The 25,530-nt window shown below is 49.3% G+C and overlaps 11 protein-coding genes across 11 annotated transcripts; 7 read left to right on the forward strand and 4 right to left on the reverse strand.

The window, feature by feature from the left end:
* Positions 1 to 39: 39 nt before the first annotated feature.
* On the reverse strand, positions 40 to 2,086 carry LAJ45_00299 (uncharacterized protein; the record flags this gene model as incomplete). The annotated part of the gene is made up of 6 exons (XM_046109900.1): positions 40 to 77; positions 138 to 198; positions 278 to 1,576; positions 1,681 to 1,871; positions 1,937 to 1,984; positions 2,044 to 2,086. 6 exons carry the CDS (start codon positions 2,084 to 2,086, stop codon positions 40 to 42), a joined length of 1,680 nt encoding a protein of 559 aa, XP_045976593.1.
* Positions 2,087 to 2,477: 391 nt separating this feature from the next.
* On the reverse strand, positions 2,478 to 3,949 carry LAJ45_00300 (uncharacterized protein; the record flags this gene model as incomplete). The annotated part of the gene is made up of 5 exons (XM_046109901.1): positions 2,478 to 2,929; positions 2,988 to 3,195; positions 3,279 to 3,409; positions 3,504 to 3,782; positions 3,853 to 3,949. The coding sequence occupies 5 exons, from the start codon at positions 3,947 to 3,949 to the stop codon at positions 2,478 to 2,480; spliced, it is 1,167 nt and encodes a 388-aa protein (XP_045976594.1).
* Positions 3,950 to 4,293: 344 nt separating this feature from the next.
* Positions 4,294 to 5,166, forward strand: LAJ45_00301 (uncharacterized protein; the record flags this gene model as incomplete). The annotated part of the gene is made up of 3 exons (XM_046109902.1): positions 4,294 to 4,487; positions 4,583 to 5,044; positions 5,106 to 5,166. The coding sequence occupies 3 exons, from the start codon at positions 4,294 to 4,296 to the stop codon at positions 5,164 to 5,166; spliced, it is 717 nt and encodes a 238-aa protein (XP_045976595.1).
* A 1,726-nt stretch (positions 5,167 to 6,892) lies between these two features.
* Positions 6,893 to 10,105, forward strand: LAJ45_00302 (uncharacterized protein; the record flags this gene model as incomplete). The annotated part of the gene is made up of 6 exons (XM_046109903.1): positions 6,893 to 8,135; positions 8,196 to 8,381; positions 8,458 to 8,792; positions 8,868 to 9,327; positions 9,653 to 9,747; positions 9,908 to 10,105. The coding sequence occupies 6 exons, from the start codon at positions 6,893 to 6,895 to the stop codon at positions 10,103 to 10,105; spliced, it is 2,517 nt and encodes an 838-aa protein (XP_045976596.1).
* A 3,745-nt stretch (positions 10,106 to 13,850) lies between these two features.
* LAJ45_00303 (uncharacterized protein) lies at positions 13,851 to 14,802 on the forward strand (the record flags this gene model as incomplete). Its single annotated transcript, XM_046109904.1, has 3 exons — positions 13,851 to 14,088; positions 14,156 to 14,418; positions 14,476 to 14,802. 3 exons carry the CDS (start codon positions 13,851 to 13,853, stop codon positions 14,800 to 14,802), a joined length of 828 nt encoding a protein of 275 aa, XP_045976597.1.
* Positions 14,803 to 15,414: 612 nt separating this feature from the next.
* LAJ45_00304 (uncharacterized protein) lies at positions 15,415 to 17,323 on the forward strand (the record flags this gene model as incomplete). The annotated part of the gene is made up of 4 exons (XM_046109905.1): positions 15,415 to 15,425; positions 15,543 to 15,984; positions 16,077 to 16,415; positions 16,481 to 17,323. The coding sequence occupies 4 exons, from the start codon at positions 15,415 to 15,417 to the stop codon at positions 17,321 to 17,323; spliced, it is 1,635 nt and encodes a 544-aa protein (XP_045976598.1).
* A 204-nt stretch (positions 17,324 to 17,527) lies between these two features.
* Positions 17,528 to 18,014, reverse strand: LAJ45_00305 (uncharacterized protein; the record flags this gene model as incomplete). Its single annotated transcript, XM_046109906.1, has 2 exons — positions 17,528 to 17,800; positions 17,862 to 18,014. 2 exons carry the CDS (start codon positions 18,012 to 18,014, stop codon positions 17,528 to 17,530), a joined length of 426 nt encoding a protein of 141 aa, XP_045976599.1.
* Positions 18,015 to 18,415: 401 nt separating this feature from the next.
* On the forward strand, positions 18,416 to 18,719 carry LAJ45_00306 (uncharacterized protein; the record flags this gene model as incomplete). Its single annotated transcript, XM_046109907.1, has 2 exons — positions 18,416 to 18,613; positions 18,711 to 18,719. The coding sequence occupies 2 exons, from the start codon at positions 18,416 to 18,418 to the stop codon at positions 18,717 to 18,719; spliced, it is 207 nt and encodes a 68-aa protein (XP_045976600.1).
* A 38-nt stretch (positions 18,720 to 18,757) lies between these two features.
* LAJ45_00307 (uncharacterized protein) lies at positions 18,758 to 21,685 on the forward strand (the record flags this gene model as incomplete). The annotated part of the gene is made up of 7 exons (XM_046109908.1): positions 18,758 to 18,794; positions 18,847 to 19,106; positions 19,162 to 19,263; positions 19,323 to 19,954; positions 20,003 to 21,083; positions 21,134 to 21,564; positions 21,652 to 21,685. The coding sequence occupies 7 exons, from the start codon at positions 18,758 to 18,760 to the stop codon at positions 21,683 to 21,685; spliced, it is 2,577 nt and encodes an 858-aa protein (XP_045976601.1).
* A 474-nt stretch (positions 21,686 to 22,159) lies between these two features.
* On the reverse strand, positions 22,160 to 24,022 carry LAJ45_00308 (uncharacterized protein; the record flags this gene model as incomplete). The annotated part of the gene is made up of 5 exons (XM_046109909.1): positions 22,160 to 22,743; positions 22,804 to 23,139; positions 23,562 to 23,659; positions 23,751 to 23,922; positions 23,989 to 24,022. 5 exons carry the CDS (start codon positions 24,020 to 24,022, stop codon positions 22,160 to 22,162), a joined length of 1,224 nt encoding a protein of 407 aa, XP_045976602.1.
* On the forward strand, positions 23,544 to 24,663 carry LAJ45_00309 (uncharacterized protein; the record flags this gene model as incomplete). The annotated part of the gene is made up of 4 exons (XM_046109910.1): positions 23,544 to 23,867; positions 23,935 to 23,995; positions 24,115 to 24,461; positions 24,520 to 24,663. The coding sequence occupies 4 exons, from the start codon at positions 23,544 to 23,546 to the stop codon at positions 24,661 to 24,663; spliced, it is 876 nt and encodes a 291-aa protein (XP_045976603.1).
* Between the last annotated feature and the right edge of the window lie 867 nt (positions 24,664 to 25,530).

Genomic DNA, 25,530 nt, shown 5'->3' on the forward strand with positions numbered 1-25,530 from the left:
TCACCATAGGCTCCTGCCACCTTTGAATCGTCTGCGCGCTTAGTGGCCACCGTGGGGGTCTTCTTGTGGTTGTTCGGCTGTAAAAAAGGGACTGAGTTAGTTTCTGGTATGTGTCTATGTAGGTAATGATAACTTACGATCCAACTTAATCATGGTATCAATTCTCATGATCGCGATACAAGCCTCTACACCTGATTTCTATATCACCAAAAACAATTTATGAGTATATCGACCCTCCCAAAGGTAAGAAGAACAGAGAGGAAGATATATAACGTACCAAACTCTTCACCTTGCTCATGGTTGGCTCCAAAACTCCCGCCTTGACCTCATCCGTTACCTTACCCCTCAACAGGTCCAGACCGTAGTTCTTGTAGTTCTTCTTCTTGGTGTCGGTCTCATCAGCTGTCTGGCTAGCAGCGTGGTATGACCGGAGCTTGGCAACAAGGTCGGAAGAGTCCTTCGCGGCATTGACGGCAAGAGTTTTGGGGATGACGAGGAGGGAAGAAGCAAACTCGGCGATTGCGAGCTGCTCACGGGAGCCAAGGGTGGTAGCAAAGTTCTCCAAGTAGATGCTCAGAGCAGTCTCGACGGCACCACCTCCTGGAACGACCTTTCCGCTCTCAAGAGTTCGCTTGACAGCGCAGAGAGAGTCGTGAACAGACCTCTCCATCTCATCAAGTTGGTAGTCGTTGGGGCCTCGCAAGATAATGGAGGCGGAGGAGAACGCCTTGGTACCCTTGACCAAGATGCACTCATCGTCAGAGATACGCTCCTGCACAACCTCCTCAGCTGTTCCCAAAGATGAGGGCTCAAACACCTCCTCGCCCTCCAAGTTTGAGAGCGAGCTGATAAGAGTGGCTCCGGTAGCCTTCGCTATCCGCCTCAGATCCTCCTTCTTGCAACGCCTGACAGCCATAGCACCCTTCTCAACGAAAGTCTTCAAACATAGATCATCAATACCCTTAGTTGTAAAGATAACATTTGCACCAGCATCCAAAATTAACTTTATACGGTCCAGGACCATTGAGGCCTCACGTTCCCGGATAGCCTCGAGCTGCTGTGGGTCATCAATGGTGATGTGGACGCCAAGAGCCATGCGTGCCTTCTGAAGGTTGATGTCGAGACAAGCAATTTTTGCGTTCTGTATACGGGTAGGCATAGCCTGGGAGGCAACTGTGCAGTTCAAAGCATATCCCCTTACCAACATAGATTCCAAAGCACCCTTTCCGTGAGCCTTAAGGATATTGACAGCCTTAACAGGGTACTTGACCTCTCCTCGGCCGTTGGTGGACTTGACAGCCTGCATCGCGTCGACACACAGCCTGGCGAAGAATTCAGAGTCACTACCAATAATTTTCGACGACATGGAGGTCTTTGCAATGTTGATTAGGGTTTCGGTTCCGAGTGATTCGACCTTGATGGACATGACATCCTGCATGTACTTTACAGCCTCCCGGAGGGCGAGACGGTATCCGGTGATGATGGTGGTAGGGTGTATCCGGTTGCGAACAAGTTCGTTTGCTCTTCGGAGGAGTTCGGCGGCAATGATCACGACCGATGTTGTTCCATCTCCAACCTAAGTAGAACCGCCGTCAAACAAAGTGTTAGAAAAGTAGCTGCATTGTAGAATCCATCCAGGAGCTGAATTGTTCCATCTAAAACTCGGGGCCTATCTCTAACCTCTTTATCCTGTTGCTGGGCAAGGTCCACTAAGATCTTTCCGGCGGGATGCTCAACGTCCAAAAGACTCAGGATGGTAGCTCCATCATTCGTTACGGTCACATCTCCAATGTCATCCACCATCATCTTGTCGAGCCCGGAAGGCCCATATGAGCTCTTAACAATGTTCGCAATGGCCTGGGTAGCAAGAACTTCAATGAAGCGTATTAGTTGGTGCCACCTAATCGATGGAAACACTGAGATTCCACCCCCTTACCATTCTGATCTCGAACCTCCGCGCCGGTGATCTTCTCTCCTCCCAGGACTGCGTGTGTTTGTCAGCAGGGGTTCTTTATCATCATAGGGGGGTGCATTGGGACGTACAAAGGGTTCCGTTATTTCTAGGGGCTTGGAAAATGCTCGTCATCTTGGATTATATCTGGTGGTGGGGGGTGGTGTGATAAGTCGGAGATGTTTTTTGGCGGGATGAGAGGTTGGCCTGCGGGGCTCTTTTTTGGTAAAGCGGCGTCAGAGGGTCCCACGTGCTGACGAATGCTGTTGGCACGAACTTTTGAGCACTAGACCAACTGGCCAAGACGAAATAATCATTAAGGAGATAATTGTTTTTTTATCTTTTAAGGCCATCCGGCTCTGAATTGATACAAGAGTATGCTACTTTATCACTGGAGCCATCAATTCCTTGATTCTGCCCATGATGCCATCCCATAACCCGTTTGTGAAGGCATCTGCTAAACACGTTCTAACTATCATTTACAGCAGGGCCCCGGGGTCAACAAGACCAACACCTACAACCACACTCACGACGAGTACTGCAACTCCAGCCCCACAGCTCTAAACGGCGCATCCCTCCTCCTCAAATCAATACCCGCACCCACACTAAAAAGCAAATGCTTGATCCTCCCCTCCCACAGCAGCCCAATCCCCAAGCTCTGCGAGACCCTAGCCTTCAGGACACCGGCGAAATTATCTTTGATTTCCTCCTCCTCTTCTTCCTCCCTCAGCGACTTCTTCTCACCGCCCGGTGCCTTACTCTCGCTCGAGCGGCGTCTCCACAGCTCACACCCTACCGACAAGTCACTCTCATACGAGTACATATTAAACTCGAACCTACTGCAAAACGCCGCCGATGTTCCGGCTCTGATGGCGTAGGTGGCCGAGAGATGTCCCATGAGTGGGTTTAGGGTTAGGGTCATAGTCAATGGCGTACCGGGATGTGTTGGGAGCGTGCTGTAGCGGAATCCCGTCGACACTGGCAGCGTCTCAGTATAGTAGTGAAACGAAAAATGAAGAGGAGTGGGTTTACAGACTTCCGGCGCTCTTATTGAGAATCCCGTAGTAGAGTTCCGCTCCCATGCTAAATCGCCCGGCATACTCGGTGGTTGCGGTGGGGGGGTCTGATTTGCGGGGGTCGCGGCCAAAGTTGTAGAGCCCGCGGGCGCCGATGAGAGCACCGTCGGTGATGTAGAGATACTCTGAACACCACTTGCCGGTGTCTTGCTGGAGCATGGCCATTATCTACACCCACCATCCCCCGGTGTCTCAATTAAGCTCCGGACCCTCCAATTCACAGATATAAAGACCAGAAATGGCACACATACCGTCCCACCACTCTTGAGCTTCGAGTCGCTCACCGCCGTAAGTCTAATCTGCTGCGTCGGCGACATCCTCCTCAAATACAGTGCCTCCAGCTGCGACGCCGGTAAATACATCTTCCCACACAGCAGTGTATCTTCCACCCCGTAAGCACCACCACCAAAAAATCAGCACACCCTACACCAAGAGAGGGGGGGGGCAAGAAAAATGCACTTAGCGGCGGCGCCCACTTCTTCCATCGATCCTGTTCCCGCCCTGCCACACCTCCCAATCTGCCGGGTCGTCCGGGCGCCGCAGCTCCTGCAGCTGCCGGTATCCCTGCGTCACGGCGTGCAGGTCGACGTCGCAGCTGCGCTGCACGTTTGTGAGCGGGAGCGACGACCAGAGGTACGATACGGAGCCGTCGACGACGCCGACATTGCCGAAGCCGTAGGTGGTGGCGAAGTTGGGGGATGAGAGGGAGGAGAGGTTCATCTTGAGGCCGCGGGGGGTGGGAAAGTCGAGCAGCGCTGGTTGGGGATATGTTTTATTAGCTTTTGTGCATTGTATGATATTGAGGATGGAGTGTGGGGGCAGTACCGCGAGCTGTGGCCGTGAGCTGCGCATAGGAATTGTCCTGGTTCCAGTCTGTGGCCTCGTAGAATGCGTTCTGGATGTAGTCCATGTAGGGCAGCATTTTCAAGATGCCTCTCTATACCCCTGTTTCTGTTTCTGCTGTGGTGTTGGGGGTTTCCCGAGTGAGTGTCAATGATAGTAGCAGCACCCACCAAACCAAGCTTCCCAGGATGCGACGTTGAAGAGGCTCCAACCAGATCGCTTGGCCCCACCCATCCCAGTGCCCAAAGCGGTAAGGCGCCGCACTGCACTAACCCCACACCGCACAGAAACTTTCGCAAAGAAAAAAAAAAGTTGGGCGACAAAACAAATCTTCCCTAAGCTCTAACCTTCCCAACATCAACCTCAACCCTCAACCCCCCAACGCTAGGACATTTAAAAATATACACTTAAATATAAACAGCAATGCCTCGCAGCAAGAGATCAAAGGTCGTATCATTGACAAAGACGGGGAAGAAGCCCGGAAGAGAGAACAATGAGCGTCTCTTCACAAAGGTCCGGGAGTCCCTCGACGAGTATCAGACATGTCTTGTCTTCTCCGTCGAGAACATGCGCAACACCCATTTGAAGGAGGTGCGAACAGACCTCAGCGACTGCAGGTAGATACCTCCATACCCAAGCCCTCCTCAAACAATTGTCTCCCACAGACAATATATATATATATAAGATACCTAACTAACTCCAACTCCTCCAGACTCTTCTTCGGCAAAACCAAAGTCATGGCCAAAGCCCTCGGCACCACCGCCGCCGACGAATACCGCGACAACCTCTCCTCCCTCTCCAAGCACCTCGCGGGCAACGTCGGCCTGCTGTTCACCAACCGGCCCGCGCAGGAGATCATCGAGTACTTTGAGACCTTCATCAAGGCCGACTATGCGCGCATGAACTGCATTGCGCCGCTCACGTTCGTCGTCCCCGAGGGCACCGTGTACAGCATGGGCGGGCAGATCCCGACCGAGGAAGACGTGCCGCTCGCGCACTCGCTCGAGAGCACCGTCAGGGCGCTGGGCATGCCGACGAAGCTGCTGCAGGGGAAGGTGCACCTGGACCAGCCGTACACGGTCTGTGTAGAGGGGAAGAAGCTCGACTCGAAGCAGGCGAATTTGTTGAAGCAGTTTGGGTGTGCAGTGGCCGAGTTTAAGGTTGAGCCTGTTGCGTGAGTTTTCCACACTGCTGCTCCCGGGGTCTGGAGTCTGAAGACTGACAATGAACAACAGGTACTGGTCAAATGCGGACTTCAAGGTAGTCGAGTGTAGCAAAAACGCTATGGAGGAATAGATACCACTATCCTCACAAACCACGACCACCAAACCACTACTACGACAACAACCAAATTTTCTTTATTAATGAACGAGCCTGCAGGATATAGTAGTTCCCCCCAGAATGAAGAAAACAAAACAAGGAGGCTTCTGTATGTATACTAGGGCGGGTAGGGACAGGGACAGGCACAAGCACACACGCACAGAAAAAAAAAGTACTTTGGCGTTATAGTCTTTTTGAAATTTAAATACGGATTTTTTCTCTTTTTTAAAAAAAGCTCAAGCTTCAGTTGTAACTACTGGTATCAGTCTCGTTCTCCAAGTATTTGTGACATGGCACTACACCGCAGCTTGCTTCACGGCACCAGAACCGACATCGAGTGACACCCTGTGCAGCCACCCTCATAGCCCCCGTGCCTCCCCACCACCACCATCCACATGATGAAACCCCGCCTCCCTCTCCCCTCCCTCCCTCCCTACAACCACACCTCCCTTCTCCACTCACAACCCGTCACTCGTCACCCGCGCCGGCACAAACCCTAACTCCAACCCACGCAAACACATGCCCCCGGCGCCGTGCAACGCATTCCCCTCCTCTCACAGCAAATCGGTGCCCTAGGCTACCAACCTACCTACATACATTCTTGCATCTTACCTACATACATACTGTCTCAAACCCATTACACACGTATGTAAAGGTTCAAGACAGAGAACAGAGAAGAGGGAAAGAGAAGAAAACTCAGCGCCTTCAGCTGCCACAAAGGCCAACCACTGCTGCACCCGAACCACGTTACATTCCTGTCGCGTGGTTGATGATGCCGATGATGCTGCTGATTCTGGTGATGTTGGCAAGAACAAACACTGACTGAGTGAGCAGAGTCATACCGAATCACTCGCAGTGCCTTCTTTGCCTCACATACTCGTCAGGTGGTGGGCAGGTCCAGTCGGGAGCAGGATCGAAAGGTTTAATCTAATCTACTACCTAATGCCGCGTATCTAGAGCACGATACATAGATACTGGTGCATCCCCATAACCTACTTCATACATACAGAGAGTCCTAGAGTACCGCACTCAAAAATAGAAGGTTGCAAAAATAGCGACCACCGCTGAGATCCACGCCACAGCCAGAGCGAGATCCACAGAGAGAAGAGAAGCCCTGTACCACACACAAGATACGATCCCGTGTAACCAGCCCTCACCCTGAGCCAGTCTGAGCAGCGAGCACCGGACCGTGTGTGGCAACCAACCCAGATTGATTGATTGATTGATTGATTGATTGAGCAACCGACCGCAACAACCCCACCTGACGTCACCGCCCCCCCCCCCCCCGCCTCCGCCCATCCGTCTATCTGTCTCTGATCTGTCGCTCCTGACGACTCATGACGGAATGGCTCAACCCCCCAAACATTCCACTCCCCCGAGTGGCTAACCGGTACAATATTAAATTCCCCAACAGAAAAAAACCCTCATGTAATTCCAAGGAAGTGGGGAGTAGAAGAGTCTAGTAGAGAAAGAGCGAGGGGAAAGAAAAAAAAACCGAAGGGAGACTGTCATTTTCCCCCTTCTCTTTGACGTAAAACAAACAAAATATGATATTTCGTCCCGTCTACCTCCTGACAATCACAAAAGAAAAGAAGAAAAAACAATTCCACCCCTCCCAATTGAATCCATTTGATCCATTAGTTACACGCTGCTCGCTGGTTGCTGCTGCTGGCTGGCACATGCTTTTGCAAATCCCCTCCACATGCGCATTCTGTCGGCCCCAGGATCATCCTCACCATCATCATGCTACCGCCGCCTGCTGTGGGGGTGGAGGAGGGGGAGGGGTCGCTCACACCGGATTGCTTCTTTAACCTCTCTACGCTGTAAATCATCCCAAACCGATGGTGCTGCTCCCTTCTCCCGGAGTCCCCCCTCTCCATCTTCGTCTTCGTATTCGTCCTCCCGCACCGCCGCTGCGGATACTCCACCAATGAACAGCAGCACAAACCTCAAGATCGGCCTCGGCGCCCTCGTCACCGCAACTGTCCTTGTTACATTCTACCAGACGCAATCCCGCCGGCGCAAATCCCCAGGGCTGCAATGCGACAGCACCACCGAGTTCCCCGCGCTCGTCAAAGTCACGCCCGACCTCTCCGCGCAGCTCCAAGCCGAGCAGGAATCCGTTAAGCCGCTCCCGGCGCCGGACCCCTCCGACCAATCCGTCACTGCCGCGGCCGCCGCTGAACAGGAAGACGCATCCTCAGACTACCAGTGGCTCAACTTCTCATCCAAGCTACTGGCCGCAAAGGAGAGCATCATCAGCATCGAGTGGGGCAAGCTCACTGACCTCACCCACGTCTTCCCGACATGGGCCGTCGGACTACCGGAATGGATTACAAAGCTGCAGCGCGAACTTAATATGGAGCCTGGCTCGCTGGCTGGCACGCTCTGGGAGGAGGCAAAGGACCCAAAGATCACGCCCGAGATCGAGTGGGATGCGCGCGTCCGGCAAGGGAAGGACCTTTGCGTGGAAGAGCAGGAATTCCTTGCCCGCCGGCGCACGCACACGAAGAAGGCGCTCGCCAGCTATCTAGGTATCCCCGAGGCAGAGATCCATGAGGACGACGTACCGGTGATTGCGATCACGGGGAGCGGTGGTGGGCTCCGTGCGATGGTTGCGGGGACGGGGTACTATCGTGCGCTGACGCGGGCGGGACTCTATGACTGCGCAACTTATACGGCGGGTGTATCAGGGAGCTGTTGGCTGCAGGCACTATATCTAACGAGTATTGGTGACTGTAATTTTGACAAGGTGCTACAGCATATCAGGGAGCGTATCTGCGTGCATATTGCGTATCCGCCCAAGGCGCTCGAGCTTCTGACGGCGCCGCCGGCCAACAAGTATTTGCTTAGAGGTGTGGTAGAGAGGTTGCGGACAGGATATTCGTCTTTCGGCCTGGTGGATTTGTATGGCCTGCTTCTGGGCGCGAGATTGTTGGTGCCAAGTGAGGAGACAAAGGTCAATGATCAGGATCTCAAGTTAAGTAACCAGAAGCGGTATCTAGAGAACGGCGAGCAGCCATTGCCGATATATACAGCGGTCCGTCACGAGATTCCATTTGTAGGCGGAGAGAACGAGAAGAACGAGAGTATCACAGAGGAGGTCAAGGAAAAGGCCAGTAAATCCGGTGAAGCCTGGTTTCAGTGGTTCGAGGTAACTCCATTCGAGTTTTTCTGCGAAGACTTAGATGGTAGGAAATGACCGAATGATAGCCTATGATCGAAACGGAACGAATCATGTTTATTAACTAACTACTTCACTAACAGCCGGCATCCCAACTTGGTCTATGGGCCGCCGCTTCGAGGGCGGCGTCAATGTCGACCGTGAAGTGCCAGAAATGAAACTCCCGCTACTATTCGGCATTTTTGGATCTGCGTTTTGTGCGACGCTGAGCCATTACTATGCTGAGATCCGCCCATTTGTCACGTCGATCAATCTATTTCTGGCACTCGACAAAATGGTGCTCGAGAGAAACAACGATCTGAGCAAAGTCCATCCTATCGACCCCGCGCAGATGCCAAATTTTGTCAAAGGCCTAAAGGATTCACTGCCTGATACGTGTCCAGAATCTTTGTACGAGTCTGAGGGCATGAAGCTGATGGTGTGTTGTCCAAATCGAGTACATACATGTATGCACAAAGTATCTATCCTCTAACCCGTGCCCCCCATAATGTAGGATGCAGGTATGTCTAACAATCTTGCATGCTACCCGCTTCTCCGCCGCGGCCGCAACGTCGATATTCTCCTGGCATTCGACTCCTCGGCCGACATTCAGACCGCCAATTGGCTCGGTTTCGCCGAAGGTTACGCAAAACAGCGCAAAGTCCAAGGCTGGCCCGTGTCCATTGGGTGGCCCAAGGAAGAGGATTCCGACTCGACCATTCTAGAGGAACTAGAGGGTGCGCAGGCACACTCGACCTCAGAGGCAAAAGAGAAGCTCGAGGAAGCGCAGAGGGAGGATGAGGAGGCCGAAGCAAGCAAGTCACCTGCCACAAAGACAGAAGAGGAGAGAAAAAAGAGCGCGCTTGGATACTGTACCGTTTGGGTTGGAAGCAAGGAGGAGAGGAGCACCGATGAGGAGCCGCCCCCAAGTAAGGCCGTGGAGGAGGATTGGGAGTTGATGGATCCAGATGCTGGTTAGTGGATTCCCGTTTCTATGTCCCGTCACATCGTAGTTTTATTTTTACCCCTCCTCTTCTCCCCACTCTATCTTATCGGACTGCTTCCAGAGTCACGAGATTGGGTAATCGAGATTCCTCGCAGAGTGCGGGGTTTATCATGGTGGTGTATTTTTGACATGTGTTATTGTTTATGTCTTTCTTGACATATCATTGGCTCAGTTTAACTGCGACTGAGGCGTTGTTGTAATGTCGAAACCTCACCGCAGCCACTCAAAAACTGCCTCTTTTTCCGCACTCTTAAATAACCGATAGGGCTGATGCTGACTTTGATTCTCAACAGGGATTACTGTTGCTTATTTCCCACTCATTCCAAACGAGAAAGCCCCTGGCGTGGAGCCCGAACGGTCGCCTTATCTCTCAACGTGGAATTTCGAGGTCTGTGATTGACCCCCTATTTGCTGGCTTTGAATTATTGCCCTACTCTGCCCCGCTGTCATTTTTTCTTCTTAGTTTGTTTACTCTCACTCTTGCCGATTTCTCATCGGTGTGCGTCGGGCTGAAAACAAAACCGGAATCTGACATTTTTGTGGCGTAGTGGACACCGGAAGAGGTTGACAAGACGGTAGCATTAGCGCAAGCAAATTTCGACGAAGGTGCCGATAAACTTAAGAGAGCAGTTAGGGCGGTTTATGAGAGGAAGAAACGGTTGAGGTTGAAGAGAGAGGCAGAAAAGAGTGAAGCAGACCACGAAGAGACTCAGAGGAGGCATAGTATTCATGATCATTTCTCATGATGTCTTACTGTCGTCCGAGAAGACTTTTCTTTTAATGACATTAGTGTTAGTTACCCTAGAGTTCCCATGATATCTTCCAGTCTTGTTTGCGAGGTGCGATTTGGAATGAGATATGTAGCCCTTTTACATAATTAGTCCCGTTTTAGACTTTGTCGACGGTTGTCGGTTTATTTCTTTCTGGGTTTATTTCTTTCTGCAGCTTTCTTTTAGGTGTGGTGTTGCATGTAGAGCACATATACGTATGTACCATAAAGTGTAGTTTCAATTGGGTCAGATATCCTGAATTTTTTGATTGATTTTTGGTTGGTCCCAGCCAGTATTGCTGGCTCATGTTAATTGGAGTGAGTATGATATAGATACTCTGTGTAAAGTTGGTGGAGAAGAAAGGCGAGGATATTATCCAGGTGACGATCAGTCTGATCTACACGTCTTGATGAGTTGACAATCGCCCAATGTCCTCTTACACAAATGTGTCGTCACGATAGTAAAATGTCTTATTGTCGACTGTAGGTAGTTACGTACCGGTAGATGCCGGTAGAGTGGTAAGAACCCGAGTTTGAGCTGAGGTCCGGAGGAGTACCGGAAAGAGGTTTTGGACACTCTAGCGCTTACCACTTGTCGGTATAACTGCACATAACTTGAAATCGTGGGCCGCTGGTGAAGATTTTTTGGTTGGCGCTGGTGCAATAGGATGTGAGTGATCTGGTGTGAAGAGCGCGCGCCAGGTGCAGCAGCGCGCGTTAGAATGTCTCTGTCTCTTTCTTCTGTTGCGGTTTCTGCAAAGATGGCACCAGCATCCCTGAGGAGCACGTTCTCAACTGTCAATGGCCGATCGCGCAAGCAGTACCGGCAGAGAGGTACTTATCCCTAATCTGCGAATTTCAAACATCGGAGAAGGAAGACCAGACTTCCGAGTGGACCGGTCGAACAAAATGTTACCTTGATTAGACTTCGAACAAACGCGCAAGAGTTTGGTCTTAGGATCGAAAATATCCCCCGGGGACATGAGACATTTTTCGATGGATGGGTTACAGTCGTAGACTTTCCAAAACACCAGACACGCTGCTGACCTGTTAGAGTAGATTAACACATATCACCAGATCGATATCTATATGTACTTTATTTTATTTTTCTGGGACGGAATGTGAATACATTTTTTGCGCAATTTAGAAGAGTTTTTCTCTATCGGATTATTCATTATTCCTGGGAAGGTGACACTCGTAGGTAACAACTGACTGACTCTATCTACCTGCTGCGTGCTGCTTGCTGTGTGGGACTTGTGCCGTTTCCGAATCCGTGGACCCTGGGTAGAACTTTCTAACCTATGTAGGTACTGGTAGTCTTTGCAATTCCCCAACCAGAATGCTCTCTAGCTTCGACACTGCATCGCGATTCTAAGCGTGGCATAGGCACGCTTGGCCACTATCACCAAGCAGTGATGGTGGTTGTGCCTTGTGGAACAGGGAGGGGTTGAAAGCGCGTCAAGTAGGGATCTTGGGGGAATGGTGGGATGTTTTTCCTGGCCATGGAGGTCCCGCAAGTCTCTCTCTCGGTGGTGCCCGCCGAACAAGTGTTCCAGATGGGAACTCAAAACCATTCCCTGCGTCTGCAGGCCGAATCACCACCAGGGTCGCTTGCCGATGCTAGAAACGTGCTAGGTCTAGGTCATAGGCACCTCAGCCGCAGCGGAAACACAATCGTGGAGAGAGAGCGATCCGCGCCCGTTCGAACGAGGGCTGAGGCTGCACAGAGAGCTGCCATTTGATATTTGGGTGGCTTGGAAATACCATGCCCATACTTTTCAGTGTTTTTCTTCCTTTTTCTGGGGAGAAAAAAAAAGAGAAGGCTGTCTGCACAGTCGCACACGCCGCGATCACTCATAGAGTAGGTAGGCGTGTTACTGTGTTACTCTCTCTTTTGATGGTGTTAATACGACTGCTATTACATGGTGGGCACAAGCACTATCAAATCCGCAGGCCTATTGTTGGAGGAATGGGCGAGATCTTGGGTCTCTCTAGGGATGACAGTCCGGTTTTGGTTTGTACTGGTTACCCATTGATGAACCTGGTCGCGTGTGCGGATGCCTGTTTTACTTTGTTTCTACACATGTAGTTCTATACTGTACAATACTACCGACTCTTAGCTATCTTACTATTGTTACTTTTCTCTACCACCACCCTCCACCTCCACCTCCGCCACATCCCACCTGCCCCTGGTCGAGTCCTTCTACCGTGAAATTAGGTATAAAACATGTGCCTCCCTTCCCTCTCACTGGCAAAGAAGCAACATTACTATTCTACGTCACATCGTGGTACCCCCAAATACAATACCTCCTTATTCCCGCATATCCTACTTCTCGATCAGTCCGCTCATATTACTACCTACTGCAAAACGGAAGCTGAACACAGTGAGCCAAAGAAAATCGTCTGGTGTGATCTTTACATCCAGTCCCAAGAGACCCCCCAATTCTCCCACGTTACATAACCCCCCCCAATTACTGAATACTCCCCCATACCTGTGCTCGGGTTGCTATATTTGTTGCCTACGTACAGAAACGGCTCGGTGCCTAGTCCCGAACAGAACTTCCAAGGGTCTAAGCGGGTCTCTCGTACCGAAGGCGAAAAGAATCGTCTGTGTTTGGCCTGATCTGATCTGGGGATTCGCGACGAGGTTGGGGACAAAAAATCAGGGGATAATCGGCACGGAAGAAGTGGAAAAGAACTCAGAGGGAAAAAAAACCTCTACCCCCAAACTGGTCTATTTTATGCCTGGTACAAGTTTATTGTGCCCTGAAAGCCTTGATTGTGCATAGTGCACGATCCACCCCAGGTTGGGATCTCGTTACGGCCGTGGTGTTGGTGTTGAGCTGGCAGTAAGGCCCTTGCTCAGCCCGAGATAGGTAGAGCCTCTTTCGCAGCAGTCTCTCAAGACAGAAAAGCTTTCGTCCAGTTGAGTACGTGTATACCGTGACGGGCCCCGTTTCCGTCCCCGCTATCGTACCTACAGTACTTCTCCCTCCCCCCGCCCGTTCCTTGCCCCTGTTTTAAGAGGTGGTCTTCGGCGTCCCGACCTTTCTTCCTCGGCCAGAGGCAGACAGTGAGTGAGAGATAGTGAATGAGAAAGTACCTGCTTGAGACGCATTTCTTCACCTGCAGTTTTATTTCAAATACCCTTCCCTCCCCTCCTCCTCCCCTTCTTCTTCCAAGGCTATTCTATACTTCCTCAAGTACTACCTGCCGTATCGTACATACAAATACAATTATACCTTCATCAGTACACAGAGGTATATGTGAGTACAAGAAAGACATACTTGCTTCTACTCTCAGACACTACCAGCAGCTGCATCAGCACGGACACGCAAGAAGGCGCAGGCCGCAAATCTACATACATAGAACAAACTAGGATCAAGTCGTTAATCATGTCAAGGAGAAACACCCACTCACTCGTTCTTGTACTCCCGTCCTACCATTCTATATGTTCATCCCCACCCTCCTCTTCCTCTTCCTCCTCCCCCTCCTCCTCACCGTCATTCTCAACTGCAAACCCTCCCGCTCAATGCCCAGCTCCCTGCACCAGACCACCCCCGTTTCCCGTTTTTGCAGATCACCCAGCCACAGCCGGCCATAAATTCGTTTCTCGATCTCTACCGTGCCTGCCAACAGTCCACAAGCTAGGACTCGTGACGCCGGATACTCCAGTCTTCCCTTTCCACGCTACTCAGGACAGCCACATCTCCGGAGAAAAGATGTCGATGTGTCAGGAAGCATCAACGGACAACATGATGGAATGCCACATCCCAACACCCAACCTGACAAACTCCCCAGGATCCCCGGGCTCCCTGGACCTTGATCTGGATTGCTCCTTTGAGGAGTTCGAAAGATACCTTCCATTATCCAATCTCCCTACACCGCCGCCATCGGATTCGTCTCCGAAAATGCTTGTTGAGGTGGATTTTGAAGAGGAATTGAATCCAGAGCTTTTCGGTAGGTGTTATCTTTCAATTGGTTGATATCTGATGTTCGGACGAAAGTCTAACAGCCACCTATTTAGGTCCCGCGACATATCTGTGTAGCATGATACCTCGAAACGCCTCGCGCGAAGCACCGTCGGCATATCTACTTCAGTCGATCCTGCAACGAGCAAATATTAGCTTGGAGACCGTCGGACTGGGAAGCTGCATCTTGGATTGCCTATCGTCGCGTTTTGTGCGCCGGTGGAGGGAAGAATGGTGCGCAGAGACAGGATCAGTCGAAGGGTGCGAGGTTCTAGCAGTAGCAGCCCTATCAATTGCATTGAAGTTCTTAGAAGACACGGTTAGTCGCTTTTATACAGTTATAATTATGTTGCGTTGTTGTACTGACTTAAATTAGTCCTTCTCTGTAAGGATGTGGGCCAGGGACATTGCAGGCGATCTATTCTCGTCGCGTCTTCTGAACAAGACTGAAATGCTGATCCTTGACGACATAAACTTCTCTGTCGCCTCGATCTGTACTACGGAACTCATCGAGTATTCCTTAGCCGAGATGAGGAGATGCGCACAGGCCGCTCCCCAGGTTCAGAAGTCAAAAGTTAATTCCCCGCCTTCCAAAAGCCTTGCGAGGACTACCTTCCCACGTCTGTCCCAGGCTCTGGAACCAGTAATCGGTGACGATATCTTCGAGCCGTTGCATGAAATGGAAGGCCTCGCCATCAGGTGACTACCTCTGAGGCCTAGAGACCCGTCGATCCTTTAAAAAAATTTCGTTTACATCTTTCTTTTATTGTTTAAGAACATGGTGTTTGGGGGCGTTTTGTTTATTTCAAAAATAGCGGGTGCATCGGAGCGATCGAGAATCTTACATACGACCTTTTTAATTGTTTTCCTTATTATTATTTTGATTAATGCAACGTTGGCATACGTGTTGGAACTCTATGCATTTGGGGCGGCTATCTATTTGTACTATTTTGTTTGTAATATCTGCGTGGGGCCGTCTTGAAGGTTCGGGCGTTTTGCGATGAGATGCAGGCGTTCCTGTGTGCTCACCTTGGTTAGTCGAGCAGAGGAGGACAAATCAGTTTATATGACTGAAAGATATATCAGTCTCATGATAGAATATATGGAGTTCTCAAGAGCGATTGTGCACGAGCGTGTAGTGAAAGTAAACGTATGCATATGCGTAGTGGGCGATAATCCGGGTATCAAAAATTTGTGGAGGATAGTGGGCGATCCCTGTTTGCCCCGTAGATCTTCAGAGCACATCAACACCGTTGAAACCTGAGTACTGGAACCCTCTGTCACCAACCCCTCCCGAACGCAGAAATCGAAAGCAATGACCCTGCGGTGTGTAATAACCCATCGCTGTCTCTGCCCACAATTATTAAACACTTTACCTACACGAACTCATGGCCTAGTAGCAGCTCTTAATATAAATCGATTACTCTCACCACCAATTTCCAGAAATTTCTCCACGCCCAGTGGATCCACCACTCCCGAAGAAACGCCTACACAGGAAACCGAAACTTCTACAGATAAAATTGAGAACCAGTATTCGGGTTTTCGGATACGGAAGGTACCCATTGCTAAACCGGATGGCGACAGGCGAGCGGCCCGGGAACGGTACGCTGGAAGTACACCGATGGTTTTTCGGTCCCCAGAACTCACCGGGGTCGACAAAGTAGCGGATCTGGGAAGACGAAGCATGCTTCCTGGGGTCTTTAAAGCAGCAGAGGAATTGGTGCGAGGGGGATATGTACCGGATACAAAGCTCTATGCTGTCTTAATTGAGGCTTGTGGGAATTTCCAAGGATGCTTATTACAGCCTCTAGCGTTCCGGCTTTTCGAAGAGATGAAAGCGAGAGGGCTACAAGTGAACTCGGAGATCTACCATTCTCTCCTGAAGGTGGGTTGGTTGTGTGCGGGGGTGTCCATTGTAGCTATGCGCTGTGCCTGTGGAATGGAATGGAATGCTAACCTATTTTACGGATGAAATAGCTCCTGGCCAAATCACCAGACTACCTCAAGCGGTCAGAAGTCCTAAGTGAGATGAAACAAGGATGGTACGAAGTGACAGAAGGCGGCTGGGAAGACGTAATTGCAGGATATATCTTGGGTGGGCAACTGGAGATGGCGCTGGAGATTCTTGATAGGCGGCGAAGGGAGGGTCGGACTCTACATCGGAATATTTACAAAGACGTAATCACGGGTCTTTGTAAAGTTGGAGAGGTTGACGAAGCATTGCGCTTGCTCCGAGAACTGGAGGCAGAAATCTCTTGGGTTACGCCCCCGGCGTTAGCATACACTCTTCTGGCAGCTGCTACAAACCAGCTTCATGTAAGCACTAACACTCCCAACATCACCCTATCATGTTCCATTTCTGATGTTTTTCACACATCTAGCTAGAAGCCACTTTGTTCTGCTGGAGGATGATTATTGACAAAGAAATGTTCAACCCCGATGATGGGCTTTGTTTGTCCACACTCAATGTTGCAGCTAGACATGGCCAGCCCCAATTGGCGTCAGACGTTTTTAGGGTACTCTGGAACCGCAGCTTCAAGTATGAGGAACATCATTATGCTGCTCTTTTGGAATCATACGCTGTTGCTGGCGACCTAACGGCTGCATTATCGATTCTGCCTCTTATGCGGCAGGCAGGTGTTCCGCCAGTTGAGAATACGGCCCAGCCAATCACAAAACGTCTTTGCGACGACGCTTCTATCCAAGAAGGCCTTAATCTCTTAAAACAAATGAAAAAATCCGGTAAGGATGTTGACCTCGCAGCGATTCATGCTCTGATAGCTGCACACATCGTCCGTCGCGATATCGACGCGGCGTTTGAAGTATACAAAGAATTGCCCGAGTTCGATCTGCGGCCCGATATAAACACATTCAATCTCCTCTTGAAGATTGCTGCGAAAGAGGCCAGGAAGGACTTCGCAGTTAATCTCGTTGGCGAGATGAAGGAGATGAGGATTGAACCAGACGTGGAAACCTATGAGCACCTTTTCTATGTGTCTCTGGCACAGGACAACTACGAGGATGCGTTCATCTATTTAGAAGAACTGAAAGCAACATGGAAACACGTACGACCGAGTTTGTACAAAGCCCTGGCTACCAAGTGCTACTTGGCGGGGGATAATAATAGGTATCACATAGCAGTGAGAGAGCTACGAGCAATGGGTATACGACCAGCGGGCTTTATAAGGAAGTTGAGGGAAGCTCACAGTAAACCGTCGAACTAGGTCATGTAAAAATATATCTCTGTAAAATTGGTGATATACTTGCATGCGCATTCCCTAAGCTTACCAAGATACATGTAGATTCTCGTATGTCTGTAGATGGGGTTCATGGTATGACACAAAATTAATTACATTCTCTAGACTCTATACATAGTAAGAAAGCAAAGGCATAACTTTACATACTTGCGCTCTCTGAAAGGAAACCATCTAGTTTGAATTTTCACCCTCCACACCTTCCACTGGACCTGCCGGCAAAGTCGTCTTGACTATGCGCAATAATTCTTGTGCTCCTTGATCATCAAACCTGGCGTCCATCTCCTCAACCAAACAATCCAGTTCAGCAATACTGGAAGGCCGTGAATTGATTATCATCAATAACTCTGCCTTCTCGAGTGCGAACTTCGACACAGAGCTCATGAAGTTGTCAATGTCCTTTTGAGTCTGTGTCGCCGCTGGTGTGGTAGATAGATAGTCTTTCACCTAGTAACCAATAAAGTTAGCAAATCTTTCAACTAGCATTAGTGTCCTGTGAGAAAAGAACCTCTTTCATAACGGTCTCAAGATTTCCGGCCTTCATAGCATGCACAGCACCTTGGGTCTCGTGAACGTGGGTGTAACGGGCTTTCATCGCGATGAGATGTTGTAAGACTTCATGGTCGCAGAGAAAGCTCTCGGAGGGGTTAAGAACTTTCATTTTGCTGGTTTGATGTTTCCGTTACTATGTTGCAGTTTGCTGAACTTTTTAGAGGAGCACTAACAGGTGACGTTCGGCAACCAAAATTACAAACTAAGCTTTGCGGCTCTGAGTGACACATGCGGCTTGGCGCTACCAGGGTCTTTGGAATCCTTGGGATCCTGGGTCAAATGCGTTTGAACTGTGAATTGTGAATTATTGGAAGAGCTAGAGTTCAATTGATTTTCGGTATTCTTGTAGTGAGAGACAGCTATAAAGTGAGGATTGGTATCTCCTTTATAAATACGTGAACCAGTAGCTGTGGATTTTCCATGCATAAAGTCCTCCTTCCCATATGGACTCAATTTTAAACAGTGTACCTATAAAGGTATGTTTGTAAGGGTTTCTTTTCGATCATAGGAATGCACTCGGAGGACAGTGTTAGCCAAGTTCTGCCAAGACTGTTATTTGACGCGAAAGACAACGATTCGCGCGAGTCTTGTCACCGTGCCCCGACCACCACTTTACGCGTCCCACTTCAGCTTTGCCCCTCCTTCTTCAACAATCAATTCGATCGCCTGCCGTTCTCTTTTGATCAAGAAGAGGGAAACAAAACAAACGTTTGTAATTCTCCTTTCATACCCTCAATACCTCCGGGGGTCAGCTTTGCCTTTGTTAGACTGCCTTACTAACCTCGACTGCGAAATCACATACTAGACTTTTTGATTCTTCAACTATTCGCCAATTGGTAACGTCCCTGAGCTATGGACTCTGGACCTATTCTCGATGAGATTGTTATCGGTAGTAACCTCACTGGTTTATCCTAGTATGAGACGCTGACTATTCGTAATAGGCCGCGTCAGAGAGTTCACGGAATTCTTAGATCCCAACGACAACGATGCGCGAAGCTACACAGATGCGGTAAAACTGATGCTCAACCGAGGGGAGCGACGCCTACCGGTCAACATAGATGAGATTCGCAATCATAACAGGGAGCTTGCGGAGGGACTCTTGAACTCCCCGTTTGAGTATCTTCCAGCCCTGGATAGAGCATTGAAAGAGCTTGCTTTAACACAGAGGGACCGCCAACGTCACACTATCACCGAAGAAACTGTATGGATACCTTGTGAAAGCTCAATATGGAGCTGTTTGTTAATATATCGCACAGGTTTTTTATGCCGCGTTGACGGGAAGCTTCGGAGAATATGCGGTTAATCCGAGAACACTAAGCTCGAAGCATCTCAACCATCTTGTTTCCCTTGAGGGAATTGTATGCCTTCCGTACTTACGGAGCCGCCTATCTAAATACTGACATCACTTTTTTCGTAGGTTACTCGATGCTCACTCGTAAGACCTAAAGTAGTCAAAAGTGTTCACTATAACGAAGCGCAAAAGTTATTTATGTGGCGCGAGTATAAGGACCAGACAATGTCGGTCAATGCACCGGCTTCTTCAAGTGTCTACCCTACCGAAGACGATAAGGGAAATCCGCTCACCACAGAATATGGGTATTGTACTTATCGAGACCACCAAACGATCTCCATACAGGAAATGCCAGAACGTGCCCCTGCTGGACAGCTCCCTCGTAGTGTAGATGTTATCATGGATGATGATCTCGTTGATCGAGTGAAGCCTGGTGATCGTATCCAGTTGGTGGGACTTTACCGCTCTCTTGGTAACAGAAATGCTGGACAGGGTAGTTCGACTTTTCGAACGCTCTTGATCGCCAATAATATCATTTTGCTCTCATCTAAGGCTGGTGGAGGAATAGCGCAAGCCACAATTACCGACACCGACATTCGTAACATCAACAAAATCTCAAAAAAGAAGAACATTTTTAGCTTGCTCTCTCAATCTTTGGCGCCCAGCATTTATGGCCATGAGCACATTAAGAAGGCTATTTTGCTGATGCTTCTCGGGGGCATGGAGAAGAATTTAGACAACGGAACACATTTGAGGGGGTTTGTTATCCTGCCTTCCATTGAGAAATATATAATTAACAAAATTAGTGATATCAATATTCTCATGGTCGGTGATCCATCAACTGCAAAATCTCAACTTTTACGATTCGTTCTCAACACAGCACCTCTCGCGATTGCGACTACTGGTCGTGGGTCCTCGGGTGTTGGTCTTACAGCCGCAGTGACCTCTGATAAAGAGACCGGTGAACGAAGGTTAGAAGCTGGTGCAATGGTACTTGCTGATCGTGGTGTGGTTTGTATCGATGAATTTGATAAAATGAGCGATATTGACCGAGTGGCCATTCACGAAGTCATGGAACAGCAGACAGTCACAATTGCCAAGGCCGGTATTCATACCTCCCTTAATGCTCGATGCAGTGTTATTGCCGCTGCCAATCCTATTTATGGACAGTATGATCCTCATAAAGACCCCCACAAGAACATCGCCCTTCCAGACTCTTTACTGTCTCGTTTCGATCTGTTATTTGTTGTTACGGATGACATTGATGATGTTCGAGATCGCCAGGTATCAGAGCACGTTTTAAGGATGCACAGATACCGCCAACCCGGAACTGAGGAGGGTGCTCCTGTCAGAGAGGGCTCTGGGCAGACACTTGGCGTTGGCCTTGAGGAGGACAATGCAGAGTCCGGAAGACCCACAGAAGTTTACGAGAAGTACGATGTTCTACTACACGCTGGAGTCACCATCACCACTGGCCGAGGAAATGCTAGGAGGGTGGAGGTATTGAGCATGGGCTTCGTCAAAAAGTACATCCAGTATGCCAAGACCCGTATAAAGCCTGTCTTGACCAAAGGTGCAGCGGATCATATCGTAGCTACATACTCGGCCCTTCGAAATGATGAATTAGAAGGAAGTCAACGAAGGACGTCTCCAATGACTGCACGTACTTTGGAGACGTTGATTCGCCTTGCGACGGCTCATGCCAAAGCCAGACTTTCCAATCGCGTTGATGAGCGAGATGCAATTGCTGCTGAAGATATCCTAAGGTTTGCACTCTTCAAAGAAATCGTGGAAGACGAGAGACGGAAGAGGCGGAGAGTTGGTACCGAGGCCACTGCAGACTCAAGCGACGAAGAGGAGGAGGAGGAGGATACCCCCAACCAACAGGTCGCGCTGCGTCGAAAAGACGCGCCGCATCAAGAAGAACTCGCGCTCAGGCGACTAATGATGATGAAGACGATGAGATGGATGCCGATGAAGATCAAGATCTATATACTGCTCCCTCAACCACTTCTCGCACAAAGAAATCTACACGTGGTGCGACTGCATCGCAGGTCGAGTCCCAGGACTCATGGGCGTCTTCCCATCGCGCTTCGTCAATGGTCCAGTCACAAGATGCTGGTGAAGGCTCCTCAAGCGCTGCGGCTGGCGGGGATACACAAACGGAAGCGGTATCTCCAGCCCGACTCCAGGTGTTCAGGAAGGCCCTTGGGAGTCTGCTCCAGAACCCTATATTTGGGGAAGAGGGTGTAGCTCAGTTAGATGAGTTGCTGGTGGCCATTAACTCTAAGATTGGGCAGCAGGATAACTTCGATAAAGTTGAGGCAAAGGCGGCACTGGAAAAGATGACCGAAACTAACCAGATTATGTATGAATTCCCTAATTTAATTCCATTGATGAGATCACAAATTCGACCGTTTATAGATAAGATCTCTAACCAATATATCTTTAACAGGTTTACCGGTGGCAATCTTGTGTATAGGTTGTAATGGATTTAATAGAGAGGTTTACGGATTATGTCTTTTCTACGCAATGCCTGTTTTCGACGAATATCATACCGGAATTCGCGGTTTTTTTTGTTATAATCCCTCCTACTTTCAGATTTTACTTACGTGGATTGCGTATTGTATATCTGAGGAACTACAACTTAGCTAGACAGAATACTCATAGTTTTGGCCGTTGATTGTCGTACCCAAGAGGTACATGTACAGTTACAACAGTGACCTGATATTAAGCGATGTAAACCTTCATTCATTCAACGTATATATTGGTATTAATAAGGATTTTAGTCTCAGTGAGTGGAAACTGAGGATTTATTTATCTGGGTTCCAAGGCCTCATAGCAGAAAGGCGGCTGATCATACGCTATCACTCGGTGCCAAACGCAGCTGAGACTTTTCCTTATATATGTCCATCTGTGCCTAGGCTATCTATACCTAAGACTACAATAGTTGGAAAAATAGCTTATGACTGAGTCTCCATAAATCCTGTAATCGCCTCCAACAAGCCCTCGGGACTTGGCTTCCTTGCTGTTACTTCTGGTTTTCGATCCAATGCGTCCTCTAGACACTTCTCTGTCGTCGGCCCAATGGCCGCAATGCAGGACTTACTTCCATTCCCCGATGCCCAATGCTCTTTAAGAACATCAACAGCCACATCAGCCCCTGACGGCGAAAATACACAGATCCATCTCATACTCCCATTCCCGTCCGTCTCCTTTACCACTTGCGTAAACTTCTCCCGGAAGCTTTCCTCAACAGTAGTTTCATAGATTACCATCTCTTCAACGCCTATGCTTGCTGCCCTAAGTGTCTTAGGAATGATATCACGGCGAATCTCACCCACGAGGAAGAGGATCGGCTTTTGGGGCTTGTTGTAAGAGGAGACTATGAACTTAGATAGAACCTCACCGTTCCCGCATTCAGCGCCGAGGACGTTGGACGCTGTAGAGCCGAGTTTGGTTATCGCTGAAGCGGTTGCGGGGCCGACAACGTAGACGATTGTGTTTGCGAGTAGAGATGTCACTTTGGCCTCCCATGTGGAGTTTTCTGCATGTGATAAATAATTTGAGATTTCGATTCTATGTACAAAAGGGGTTGTAGGTAAACCTTTAACTCTATCAAGCACTGCCCCGAGCGCCTCAACTGCACGCTGTGACGTGACTATCAGTGCGCCATACCCTCCTGCCTCTGTGTCCTGCTCAAGTCTTCCTGAAGTGATAACCGACTCCAGCGAATCAAGGTTGATATGTCTGTGCTGCAGTACAGGAACAAAAATCGGTTGGAATGGCACCACAGGTCCTCCATTGGCCGGGCGGAATGGGTTTTGGGAGAAGTGGACCTCGTAGGGGTCCGTTGGATTTGACCTAGTTTTGAGGAGGAGGAGGGGATTGGTGAGGGCGTCATGATGGGAAGCGGATTGGCCAGTGGTATTTAGGAGAGTGCCTTAGAAGAGTTACTAGCGTAGTAGAACCCTCTCCCCTTGCATGTGGATGATCGTCAGTGATTGTGCAACGAGATGTTTATTCTTACTGGAAAGCTTGTCTCTGGTATCTGGATTCTGAAGAGTAATTAATTTCTATGAGGCTCGGCGGTGCAACGTCACGCAGAGGATCCCCAGACTCAGCCTCTTTGCCCCCGGCAACTTCAATTCGCCCACCACCCCCTTGCTCTGATAATATCTCATGCACCCGAATACATAACAACAACACCTTTACAACTCTCTACTTGAACCTCTCACCCTTTACTGACGTCAACTATCACTGGTACAGCTAGCTACCCACATACCAGCTATCCACTCACACTCTAATCCAAACATTCCCCACAGTCTCATTAGCAATACGTCCACCATGCAGCGCCCAATGTACCCCGCCAAAACCCCTCCACTGCACCATCCAGTGCCCCAGAAACCCGTACAGGTACCTGTGATGCACTCTCCACCACCGCCGCCCTCATCCTCAAACTCCTACAACTCCCCATATGACAACCCTAGTTACTCTCAACCAAGTACCCGCAGCATCCCCGGAGGAAATCTACATCCCCAGTCCGCTGCCTACCCATCATGGGTGCCGCAAAACATGAACGGGAATTTCTTCTCCGACCCAGCAGCGCAGATGGGGTTCTCTGTCGCGAATGCTGCAATGTCCCGCGGGACCGATATGGCTGAGAAAAACGTAGACACCCTACCTGTCATTCCGCTCCTTTGTTCGGGCTGTGATACTGATAGTTCTATTTGCATAGTTAAATCGCTACATCTCGGCTCTGAAACCCTACTTTGCAGTAACAAATACTTACGTTCTTCGTAAGCTGCGGATCCTCCTGTTCCCATTCCCGCATACCCCCTGGTTTCGAACCTCTACCACACGGCCCTCCAGCACTCCCGGGGTCCGCTAGAGTACTCATATCTCCCGCCAAGCGAAGACGTCAATGCGCCAGACCACTACATTCCGCTCATGTCTTTTGTGACTTATATTCTCTTTAACAGTCTTCTCACGGGAATCTCGGGGAACTTCCATCCTGAACAACTCGCACAGACTGCCACCACGGCGTTTGTGATTGTGTTTTTTGAGCTCGCGATATTGAAGATGGGGAGCTACCTTTTGAACATCAACGGTGGTGAGGGGCAGTTTTTGGACTTGTTGGGGTACAGCGGGTATAAGTTTTTTGGCGCAATCCTTATGATCCTCATTGGAGAGGTGATGGGGATGAATAGTTGGCTCGCGTGGGCTGTGTTTATGTACTTCTTTGCGGCGAACGCTTTTTTCCTTGTAAGATCCCCTCCCTCATACTTGCTTCCTCGAGCATTTCTGACAGGAAGCACAATAGCTACGGAGTCTGAAATATGTGCTACTGCCGTCCGAGAATGGACAAGATGGACGAGATGTGTATACCAATACTTCTTCGGCCGGTGTGCCCAGGGGACAGAGAAGGAAGAGGAGGACCTGGTTTTGTTTTTTTATAGTTATGTAGTGCAGTTTATCTCGGCGCTGATTCTGACTAGTAATGTGGGGAAGGGCTCAGGCACCAAGTAGGATAGAAATCGAAAGAAAAGTGTCTGGTGTTGTAGGTAGCGATAGCAGGACAATAACCTATTTTCTTGGTTTGAGTTTTTTAGTACTTTAGTTAGGCGGCGTGAAGTAATATGTATGATAGGAGTGTGGTGCGGAGCATAATCTAGTATTGAGAGTTTTGCGGGTTTGTGTGGAGGCAAACTATTATATTTATAAGATAAGCGGGGCTGCTTGTGTGCCGACATGCTGATAAAGATGCCGAGATTTTGACATGTGCATAACAGCTGATTTCATCAGGTACCGTAAAGACTCGATAGGTGGGCCGGGCCTAAACCAAAAATATAGGGTGAATAACAGTAAAGCAACCAATCAGAGAGCTCGGATTCGATAGATGAGGTATTCAACTGGAACCTTGCGAGTGACGGTCTGTGACCCAGACGTACTGAGTTCATCGGCTAGTCCAAGATTCGTGAACAAGAATAGTTGGTAAATCTTGTTCCACCTGTGTTGGTATAGGCGATCATATTCTTCAGCAAAAACTCCTAGCTAGTCTGTATATGTGCATACAGCCACTTTCCAAAGGAGCTTCTTGTATTAACCGGCCTCAACTCTAAGTAGAAAAAACGCTGTGAAGGAAGTGAAAGGATATATAGGCGAACTTGGAGTAAGTAAGTATCTTCGTATGTATCTTGAAAAGTGTTCCTTCGAGTGATAGTCGTTCCCGTGGGCCAACTAGTAGGCACGACAAAAGAATATATAACTATCATGCCAGACCACTTTCTGTGTGTACCACACTAGTGGTTTGATTTTATAGGATGAGCGAAGA

The sequence above is a fragment of the Morchella importuna genome, assembly GCF_003444635.1.
Source record: "Morchella importuna strain M04M26 chromosome Unknown Morimp01GS001, whole genome shotgun sequence".
NCBI classification, from domain to species: domain Eukaryota; kingdom Fungi; phylum Ascomycota; class Pezizomycetes; order Pezizales; family Morchellaceae; genus Morchella; species Morchella importuna.